Source organism: Sander vitreus, chromosome 18 (assembly GCF_031162955.1).
Source record: "Sander vitreus isolate 19-12246 chromosome 18, sanVit1, whole genome shotgun sequence".
NCBI lineage: Eukaryota > Metazoa > Chordata > Actinopteri > Perciformes > Percidae > Sander > Sander vitreus.
Genome location: NC_135872.1, coordinates 225001 through 235820, shown reverse-complemented (window position 1 = coordinate 235820; position 10820 = coordinate 225001). Strand labels below are relative to the sequence as shown.

The following is a 10820-nucleotide window of genomic DNA, read 5'->3' as shown; positions in this document are numbered from 1 at the left end:
TCGGGCCGGGCCCTTGATCAAGCAATAGTGTTTTTTTAAACATTACTTTATTAGCCTCCACTGGCACGCATCACACCGGGCCCGCTGGGCTGTATGGTGTAGCATCACACCGGGCCCGCTAGGCCTTATGGTGGAGCATCACACCGGGCCCGCTGGGCTGTATGGTGTAGCATCACACCGGGCCTGCTGGGCCGTATGGTGGAGCATCACACCGGGCCCGCTGGGCTGTATGGTGGAGCATCACACCGGGCCCGCTGGGCCTTATGGTGGAGCATCACACCGGGCCCGCTGGGCCGTATGGTGGAGCATCACACTGGGCCCGCTGGGCCGTATGGTGGAGCATCACACCGGGCCCGTTGGGCCGTATGGTGGAGCATCACACCGGGCCCGTTAGGCCGTATGGTGGAGCATCACACCGGGCCCGCTGGGCCGTATGGTGGAGCATCACACCGGGCCCGCTAGGCTGTATGGTGGAGCATCACACTGGGCCCGCTAGGCTGTATGGTGGAGCATCACACCGGGCCCGCTGGGCCGTATGGTGGAGCATCACACCGGGCCCTTATGGTGGAGCATCACACCGGGCCCGCTGGGCCGTATGGTGGAGCATCACACTGGGCCCGCTAGGCTGTATGGTGGAGCATAAGTGCAACATGGAGCTTGAAGACGTAAAGAAAAGTATAAAAACAGGAGAATGACCTTTGAGCAAGTCTGGAGGAAAGTCGGAGGTATGGAACCATTTTAAACAAGTCGTGGGCAGTAACAACAGATGTGTCGTGTTGTCAGGTGCATTAAGTGCAGCACGCTGCTCGCCTACGACAGCTAATACACAGGGAAGATGAACAGACACATGAAGCAGGCTCGCCATGGCAGAAGAGATGATAGTCAGCCTTCCTCTTCTGGTACTTCTCCAATCATACCCTCCTAAACAGATTTCTGCAGTTCAAACAACTCAGAATTGTAGTTGAGAACATTAGTTATAACGAAAAAATGTGTCGGGCCGGGCCGGGCTCGGACACAACGTGCACAGGTTCGGGTAGGGTCGGGCTGGATTATTTGGGCCCGATCTAAGCTGTAGTTTCTGATCTACATGTCTGTGTTTACATCATTCTGATTGGTTATCTGATGAATAAAAGATTCTGATTTAGTGGCTCTAACTCTGACTTTCCTCCCACAGAGATCACATCCTGGTCACGCAGTCGAAGACAGGACCGAAAATATCTCGCTAAGCTTCTTATGACGCTTGGAGAGTAGCGACTCCTCCAGATCAACTCTGTGACACAGACACAAACCTGCATGAACTTTAAACTCTGGATAAATAATGCTCCAAACTTAGGAGACTTTTTTTGGAGAGAGAGAAACTGGCATGCTTTTTTTCTGTGGAAACTTCACAACAAACGCTGAAAAAAGCTGCTTTTCTACAACTCTTTTTCAACGTAAAAAGCTGCGTTTTTTTTACAAAAGGATGTTAAAAGCAGTGTTTTTAAATGTAAATCAAGTTTAAAACGTAGCTGTTTGATGGCACTTTGGGCTTTCCGTACAGAGATTGATGCACGCAGTGTGCACAGAGATTGTTTCTGTCTCCAAACACAGCTTAAATATAATGGCAGGAAAACCCTGGCGCATCTGAAACTAACCCACCTAAGGACTCCATGTCAGGATAAATAACGATCCAGAGTTAGGAGACATGTTGGCCGTCTTCAGGTAAACCGTCTCTGCTCTGAAGATATTTGGGTCAATTCTTAACAACAACATTAAAGCTGCAGCAGGTGAGTCTTCTAAAACTCCCTTTCTGTCATATCTGCTGAAACTGACCCTATGTTCTAGTAGAACTACAGGAAGCAGGTCATTCAAATAATCAGCTCCTCTGGCTCCACCTACAGCCTGGAGCCCTGTTCAGATGCACCAATCAGGGCCAGGGGGAGTGTCTAAATGTTCAGATGCACCAATCAGGGCCACGGGGAGTGTCTAACTGTTCAGATGCACCAATCAGGGCCAGGGGGAGTGTCTAACTGTTCAGATGCACCAATCAGGGCTGGGGGGGAGTGTCTAACTGCGTGTCAATCACTGCTCATTCACACACATTCATTCTCCCTCATGGGGGGAGGAGCTTAGGAGACCGTTTTGAGCTTTAGCAGAAAGTGGGGAGGGACTGAGAAGTTGTCGATGTTAAGTCCTGGATCTTCCCAATCCTACCTACAGCACCTTTAATATGTTTAATAATGCAGCAGCTTAGAGGCTTCCTGGTACAGTTCACAGCGTTAGTTCTCTGAGAATCTCTTTCATATCCAGGATAAACTGCGTTGTGACTGAAGTATCCGTGATCCAGTGGTGTAGTATTTTGTAGTGAGTATACTGTAATTTATTCCCTCCTAGCATTAGACTTGCCCGTCCCAGAGCGATGCATCCCAGAGCAACAACCCCATAGGTTTATTGTAACGTTATCGTGTAAAGCATCAGCCTCACCTGGCTCATTTCCTGTAGTTTCAGTAACGTTAACGTCCACTGCAATGGGATCCGAAGCGGCAGTATAACTTCAGGAGCAGGCTTACCAAATCACTGAGAGAGTGGAGTTTCATTTCATTTCACTTTAGTGATTCACATTTGTTAATTTCAAATTTGCGCAGAGAATGACGGCCAAGCAACGGCGTTGTTGTTCCTATAGGCAACTCGCTCCACAGACGAATGTACGACCGTTTTCTCACACAACAATCATCGTTACGTAACGGTAGCCTTGCGTTTTTGTAAGTGGGTATACGGAAATCCTGGACCTTTCCTAGTAGTTCCTAGTCCAATCGGTATTGAATCAAATCAGGACCTTGTGATTCAGGAAATCAGAGGCATCAAGTGTTCGTAAGTGCATAAGGTGCTCCAGTTTCCCTTCGTGTTTCCGTCCGCTTGGACGTGATAAACACACAAAAACCAAAGTCATGGCGGTTGGGAAGCTGACGTTCACGAAGGCGGAGAGAGAGAAGCTCGCTGAGTTTCTCTGGCTGCTGAACTGGATCTCGGTGCTGACCGGAGCGATCCTCTTCGGACTTGGATTGTTCCTCAAAGTAGAGATCCAGAAACGGCAGGAAGTGATGTCGGAGCAGGGCATCCTATACGTGCCGCACATGCTGATCACCACGGGGCTGGTGGCGTGCGCCATCAACTTCCTGGGCGGGAAAATCTGCCTGGACTGCACCGACACCAACAAGTTCCTGCGCTGGAAGATGGTGAGATATGAGATATAATATTAGATATGAGATATAATATGAGATATGAGACATATTAGATATAATATTAGATATGAGATATAATATGAGATATAATATGAGATATAATATGAGATATGAGATATATGAGATATAATATTAGATATAATATGAGATATGAGATATAATATGAGATATAATATGAGATATGAGATATAATATGAGATATAATATGAGATATGAGACATAATATTAGATATAATATGAGATATAATATAATATGAGATATAATATTAGATATGAGATATAATATGAGATATAATATTAGATATGAGATATAATATGAGATATAATATGAGATATGAGATATAATATGAGATATGAGATATAATATGAGATATGAGATATAATATGAGCTATAATATGAGATATAATATGAGATATAATATGAGATATAATATTAGATATGAGATATAATATGAGATATGAGATATAATATTAGATATGAGATATAATATGAGATATAATATTAGATATGAGATATAATATTAGATATGAGATATAATATGAGATATAATATGAGATATGAGATATAATATTAGATATAATATGAGATATGAGATATAATATGAGATATAATATTAGATATAATATGAGATATGAGATATAATATTAGATATAATATGAGATATGAGATATAATATGAGATATAATATGAGATATGAGATATAATAAGAGATATGAGATATAATATGAGATATGAGCTATAATATGAGATATGAGATATAATATTAGATATAATATGAGATATGAGATATAATATGAGATATGAGATATAGATATGAGATATAATATGAGATATAGATATGAGATATAATATTAGATATGAGCTATAATATGAGATATGAGATATAATATTAGATGTGAGATATAATATGAGATATAATATTAGATGTGAGATATAATAAGAGATATAATATTAGATATGAGATATAATATTAGATATAATATGAGATATGAGATATAATATTAGATATGAGATATAATATGAGATATAATATTAGATGTGAGATATAATAAGAGATATAATATTAGATATGAGATATAATATTAGATATGAGATATAATATTAGATATAATATGAGATATGAGATATAATATGAGATATAATATTAGGTATGAGATATAATATGAGATATAATATGAGATATGAGACATAATATTAGATATAATATTAGATATGAGATATAATATTAGATATGAGATATAATATGAGATATAATATGAGATATGAGATATAATATGAGATATAATATGAGATATGAGATATAATATTAGATAAGAGATATTTAAAGGAACACACTAACTTATTGGGACTTTATCTTATTCCCCGTATCCCCCAGAGTTAGATAAGTCCATACATACCCTTCTCATGGCTCCACTGGTAGCTTAGCCTAGCACGGATCCTGAAGGTAATTGGTTCCAACTAGCCTAGCGTAGCACAGATCCTGGACGTAACCAGCTCCATCTAGCCTAGCTTAGCACAGATCCTGGAGGTAACTGGCTCCATCTAGCCTAGCCTAGCACAGATCCTGGAGGTAACTGGCTCCATCTAGCCTAGCTTAGCACAGATCCTGGACGTAACCAGCTCCATCTAGCCTAGCTTAGCACAGATCCTGGAGGTAACCGGCTCCATCTATCCTAGCTTAGCACAGATCCTGGAGGTAACCGGCTCCATCTAGCCTAGCTTAGCAAAGATCCTGGAGGTAACTGGCTCCATCTGTGCTAAGCTAGGCTAGATGGAGCCAGTTACCGGTGGAGCCATCAGAAAGAGCTACAACGCGCTGTGAGATGAGAAGGGTATGTCTGGACTTATCTAACTCTGGGGGTTACAGTGAATAAGATAAAGTCCCAATAAGTCGGCGTGTTTCTTTAACCCCTTGTTGTTGTGCAGGTGATGATGCCATACGTGGTGTGCACGTTGGTGTTCACGGCATGCGTGCTGGCGGGCGCGGTGATGTGTTACAGCATCAGCAGCCAGCTGGAGGAGGCGCTGTTCCTGGGCCTGAGGAACGCCATGCGCTACTACAAGGACACGGACACGCCGGGCCGCTGCTACCTCAAGAAGACGCTGGACCTCCTGCAGATCCAGTTCCAGTGTTGCGGAAACTCGGGGTACCGGGACTGGTTCCAGGTCCAGTGGGTCAGCAGCCGCTACCTGGACATGAACAACAGCAGCGTGAGAGAGTAAGTAGAGTCTCCCAAAGCCAAAGCCAGCAACACAGCTAGCAACACAGCTATCAACCAAGGGGGTAAGCTTCTCCTCGTACCGCAAACCTCCTATGGCGCCATTTTGATGCTACCAAGCCATCACCTCCCGTTAGCATCCCGTTAGCATCCCATTGACTGCCATTCATTCTGACGTCACTTTGACAGAGAATACCTTTACATCTGAAGCGTTTAAAGACTCGTTTAGCGTTTAGTACAGGAGAAGCTCTCAGGCAGTTTGGACTTCCATCAGCTGTTTAAGTGTAATGACTAATGTTAACTATCATTTTAGTGATCAATAATGAGCCTGTGTCTATGTTATCTCCTTACATATACCTACGCTCTCCGTCTCTGCTAGATTGGGAATGATTGAGATTTCTCTTGGCACAGCTACCAGAAGACTTCCAACTTTCAGACAGGTTGCTCACGTCACATCTACGTCTTCAAGCTCAGTTGGAGGCTGCTCAGTAACGCTCAGCCATCACCGGGAAAGAGACGTCACTGGTCTCCGTCCAGAGACACGGGGTCTGCTGCTCCAGTTTATATACTGTCTATGGTTCCACACAGCGAAACACCAGGCAAATTTTGGCCAGCGAAATATTGCCTTGGGGCGTGGTTGCACAACACGCCAGACCGCAGAACACGGCTGCTAGCAGGGAGCACACATGTGTATGTGGCGCTAAGGTCTAGTGACGATGCTATAAAGATCGTTGCCTTGCCTGCGTCCCTCCCTTACCCCTCCTACCAGTCCCTATGGCCACTTGGCCAGTGGGAATGCAAACGGAAAAAAAAAGATTTTGGGGGAGAGTAGTTCTTAGACCTGCTTAGAAGTACTATCCGGTCAGAAAGCACCTATTGCAGCCCCCTGTGGAGTAACGTGGACAGGAAGTATTAATAAGAGTGTAGTTCCTAACTGTATCTCTGTGTTACAGCCGCCTGCGGAGTAACGTGGACAGGAAGTACCTGATGGATGGCGTTCCCTTCAGCTGCTGCAGCACGGCATCCCCGCGGCCGTGCATCCAGCAGCGACTCAGCGACCGCTCGGCACATTTTAACTTTGACCGGCAGAGCCAGCAGCTGAACCTTTGGAGGAGGGGCTGTCGGCCGGCACTGATGGAGCACTACACCCAAATCCTGCAGTCCATCGGCCTCACGGTGCTGCTCATCTGGCTCTTTGAGGTGAGACACTCTTTCTAAATATATATATATATATATATGGAGGAGAGAGGGAGGAGAGAGGGAGGAGTGAGGGAGGAGAGAGGGAGGAGAGATGGAGGATCCCTTTAGCACTATAAGTAAACGTGCTTGGTCGAGACTATTGCCATCCCTTTAACGTGTAGCAAGGCGTAGCAGGGCACTGCAGAGCATAGCAGGGCATAGCAGGAGGTAGAAGGACGTAGCAGGGACGTAGCAGGAGGTAGCAAGATGTAGCAGGGCATAGCAGGAGGTAGCAGGAGGTAGCAGGACGTAGCAGGGCGTAGCAGGAGGTAGCAGGGCATAGCAGGGCATAGCAGGAGGTAGCAGGGCGTAGCAGGAGGTAGCAGGGAGGTAGCAGGACGTAGCAGGAGGTAGCAGGAAGTAGCAGGATGTAGCAGGGACGTAGCAGGAGGTAGCAGGGCGTAGCAGGAGGTAGCAGGATGTAGCACGGCGTAGCAGGACGTAGCAGGGCGTAGCAGGAGGTAGCAGGACGTAACAGGGCGTAGCAGGAGGTAGCAGGACATAGCAGGAGGTAGCAGGGCGTAGCAAGAGGTAGCAGGATGTAGCAGGGCATAGCAGGGCATAGCAGGAGGTAGCAGGAGGTAGCAGGGCGTAGCAGGAGGTAGCAGGGACGTAGCAGGACGTAGCAGGGCGTAGCAGGAGGTAGCAGGGCATAGCAGGGCATAGCAGCAGGTAGCAGGGCGTAGCAGGAGGTAGCAGGACGTAGCAGGGCAGGACGTAGCAGGAGGTAGCAGGGCGTAGCAGGAGGTAGCAGGATGTAGCACGGCGTAGCAGGACGTAGCATGGCGTAGCAGGAGGTAGCAGGACGTAACAGGGCGTAGCAGGAGGTAGCAGGGCATAGCAGCAGGTAGCAGGGCGTAGCAAGAGGTAGCAGGACGTAGCAGGGCATAGCAGGGCATAGCAGGAGGTAGCAGGGCGTAGCAGGACGTAGCAGGACGTAGCAGGGCGTAGCAGGAGGTAGCAGGATGCGTAGCAGGAGGTAGCAGGGCATAGCAGGACGTAGCAGGGCATAGCAGGGCATAGCAGGAGGTAGCAGGGCGTAGCAGGGCGTAGCAGGAGGTAGCAGGGCGTAGCAGGAGGTAGCAGGGTGCACAGCAGGACCACCCAGGAAGCTTTGTTTAATGAAAACGATTGCTGTCTCCATCTGCACTCTGTGTTTTATCCGTCTGACGTCAGATTAGGAGGCAATGCAGCTTTCCATGTTCGCCATGTATGACTAAATCCAGTGTGTGTTTGTCTTCTTCCACCGTGCAGTTGCTGGTTCTGACGGGGGTCCGGTACCTGCAGACGGCGATGGAGAACGTTATAAGGCTGGGCAACCCAGACTCTGAGTCAGAAGGCTGGATTCTGGAGAACAGTCTGGCAGAAACAGCCCGCTCCAACTTCAACATCATCAAGAACCTCGGGAAGTGTTACCAGGGCGATGACGACGACCCCAACATCAACATCCCGTCAGCCGCCACCGAGCGCGAGCTGCCGTCCCGCTGCGCACACATCCCCGAGACCAGCTAGCGTTTTGGGCTGGAAAACCTCCAGTGACGCTCCGCCCCGCTTCGGGAGACTCTGACAATATGCGTCCACTGTCAGAGTCGAAACCACTGAACTGCTAGTGGAGTCCAACGCTGGGTAGAGGGGAAGACGCAGTCAGTCCACGGAGAAAACACACTGCGGCTACATTCACTTCCAGCTAACTTCATGGAGAACAATGAGGGCAGAACTGCATCACGATCTGTTTGAACCAAATACTCAGTGTGTAGCTCAGATAATGTTCACCACCGAGCCTGATTGTAACCGGTAGGCTACGACAACGTGATCTTCAGCTGTTCAGCTGACTTTAAAAGAGAGTATGCGACTGTCCTGCTGTTATCACAGACATTTAAACTCACCACAGACAGTTGCCTTGAGCTCGGACTCACGGAATGCATAGAGGAAATACTGGAATGGATTTTATTTGCTGTATGTAAAAGAACAGAAAACGATATATGAAACTGACAATTAAAATAATTTACGCAAAAATGCAACGATGCAAAGATGCAACGATGCAAAAATGCAAAAATGCAAAAATGCAAAAATGCAACGATGCAACGATGCAACGATGCAACGATGCAATGCTGCAAGGCCATTTTTTTTCAAGGAACAGTCCGAAATTTGAGTCATAAGTATAGGCGGACTGGCAATCTGGCAGTTTTGGCAAATGCCAGAAGGGCCGATGAACTCTTGGGCCGATTTGGGCCGCTGGAAAAAAATAATAATGTGACAACACTGGCGTTTTACACTAGTTTGAGAAAAATATGCAAGACTGTACGGCTGCAGCCTGGAGCCTCCCGTCTGGTGCCGTCGGGCTTCTGCTTTTCAAAATAAAAGCTTGCATCAGGTCCGCTAGTCTTCACACGTTGATGTTTTGGGTGTTTAAGTATGTCATATGGTTTAAATATGTAAGCATTTCCATTCTATTGTGAGATGGTGCCATGCTAGTTTATTTGAAGGTGTTATGAATTGCTCCAGTATAACATGTATTATTTAATGATGAAAGCCTGTAAGTGCGCCTCATGCTGCTGGTCTCTAATCTCACGTGAGCCTTTTACAGTTACAAAGACAATAACGTCCCCATTTGAAATTGGGCCGGTAAGGGACGGGATGGCCAGGGCCGAATCTTAGTCCCAGTCTGCCCCTGGTCATGAGATTTCTGTCTATGCATGACGTTAGCTTAGCTTAGCACAAAGACTGGAAGCAGCCTTGTAACAATGGATTATGCAATGAAAAGTCAAAATGTAATATATTGTATTGTCTGTGTTTCCATGTCCGTGTGTGTGTGTGTGTGTGTGGATATCTGAGTGTGTGTGTCTGTCTGTGTGTGTGTCTGTGTGTGTGTGTGTGTCTGTGTGTATCTCTGTGTGTCTGTGTGTGTGTCAGTGTGTATCTGTGTGTCTGTCTGTGTATGTGTGTCTGTCTGTGTGTGTGTGTGTGTGTGTGTGTGTGTGTGTGTCTGTGTGTGTGTGTGTGTGTGTGTCTGTGTGTGTGTGTGTGTGTCTGTGTGTGTGTGTGTGTGTGTCTGTGTGTGTGTGTGTGTGTCTGTCTGTGTGTGTGTGTGTGTGTGTGTGTGTGTGTGTGTGTGTGTGTGTGTGTGTGTGTGTGTGTGTGTGTGTGTGTGTGTGTGTGTGTGTGTGTGTGTGTGTGTGTGTGTGTGTGTGTGTGTGTGTGTGTGTGTGTGTGTCTGTGTGTATCTGTGTCTGTCTGTGTGTGTGTCTGTGTATGTGTGTGTGTGTGTGTGTGTGTGTGTGGCAGGGTTTCTGTGTGTAAATGAGCTACTATATGTGTGTAGATGTAATAAAGTCTCTCTCAGTTCTAAATGTCTCTCTGTCTGTGGTGGTGTTTGTCTCCCCCTGCTGGTTTCCTGAAGAACTGCTACTCCACCAGCAGCCAATCACAGGGGAGCAGGTTGTCATGGTGATGAACACGTGGTCCTCAGTGCCCCAGATATTCTACCCCCTCACCTTTTATTCTTTTCTTCCTCTCAGAGTCACAGTAAATAATCAAATGTATGTGTGTGTGTGTGTGTGTGTGTGTGTGTGTGTGTGTGTGTGTGTTTCTGTGTGTGTGTGTGTGTGTCTGTCTGTGTGTGTGTGTGTGTGTGTGTCTGTCTGTCTGTGTGTGTGGGTGTGTGTGTGTGTGTGTGTCTGTGTGTGTGTGTGTTTCTGTGTGTGTGTGTGTGTGTGTGTGTGTGTGTGTGTGTGTGTGTGTCTGTGTGTCTGTGTGTCTGTGTGTGTGTGTGTGTGTGTGTGTGTGTGTGTGTGTGTGTGTGTGTGTGTGTGTGTGTGTGTGTGTGTGTGTGTGTGTGTGTGTGTCTGTCTGTCTGTCTGTCTGTGTGTGTGTGTGTGTGTGTGTGTGTGTGTGTGGGGGGGGGGGTAGGGTTAGGTAACAGCTTAACAACAATTAACTACAGATAAATATATAAATATATAGGACTGTGTATGGTGTTGTGTTATTATCCAGTTAATAAATAAATGACATTTATCATAAAGTAGCAGTTAAGAGCAGTTAGAGAGTCCAGGTATGTATGTGAGTAGATTATTAATGTACGGCACAGTGAAGGAGTGAGTGGCTACCACTCCTTCCCTCCTCCCTGTTCTGTTCTGTCCT

At 46.3% G+C, this 10820-nt stretch overlaps 1 protein-coding gene across 1 annotated transcript; it reads left to right on the top strand.

Annotated features, from left to right (window-relative positions):
- The first annotated feature begins 2856 nt into the window (after positions 1–2856).
- LOC144533302 (photoreceptor outer segment membrane glycoprotein 2-like) lies at positions 2857–8192 on the top strand. Its single transcript, XM_078274576.1, has 4 exons — positions 2857–3215; positions 5149–5441; positions 6395–6641; positions 7935–8192. Exons 1-4 carry the CDS (start codon positions 2928–2930, stop codon positions 8190–8192), a joined length of 1086 nt encoding a protein of 361 aa, XP_078130702.1. The 5' UTR covers positions 2857–2927.
- Positions 8193–10820: the final 2628 nt, after the last annotated feature.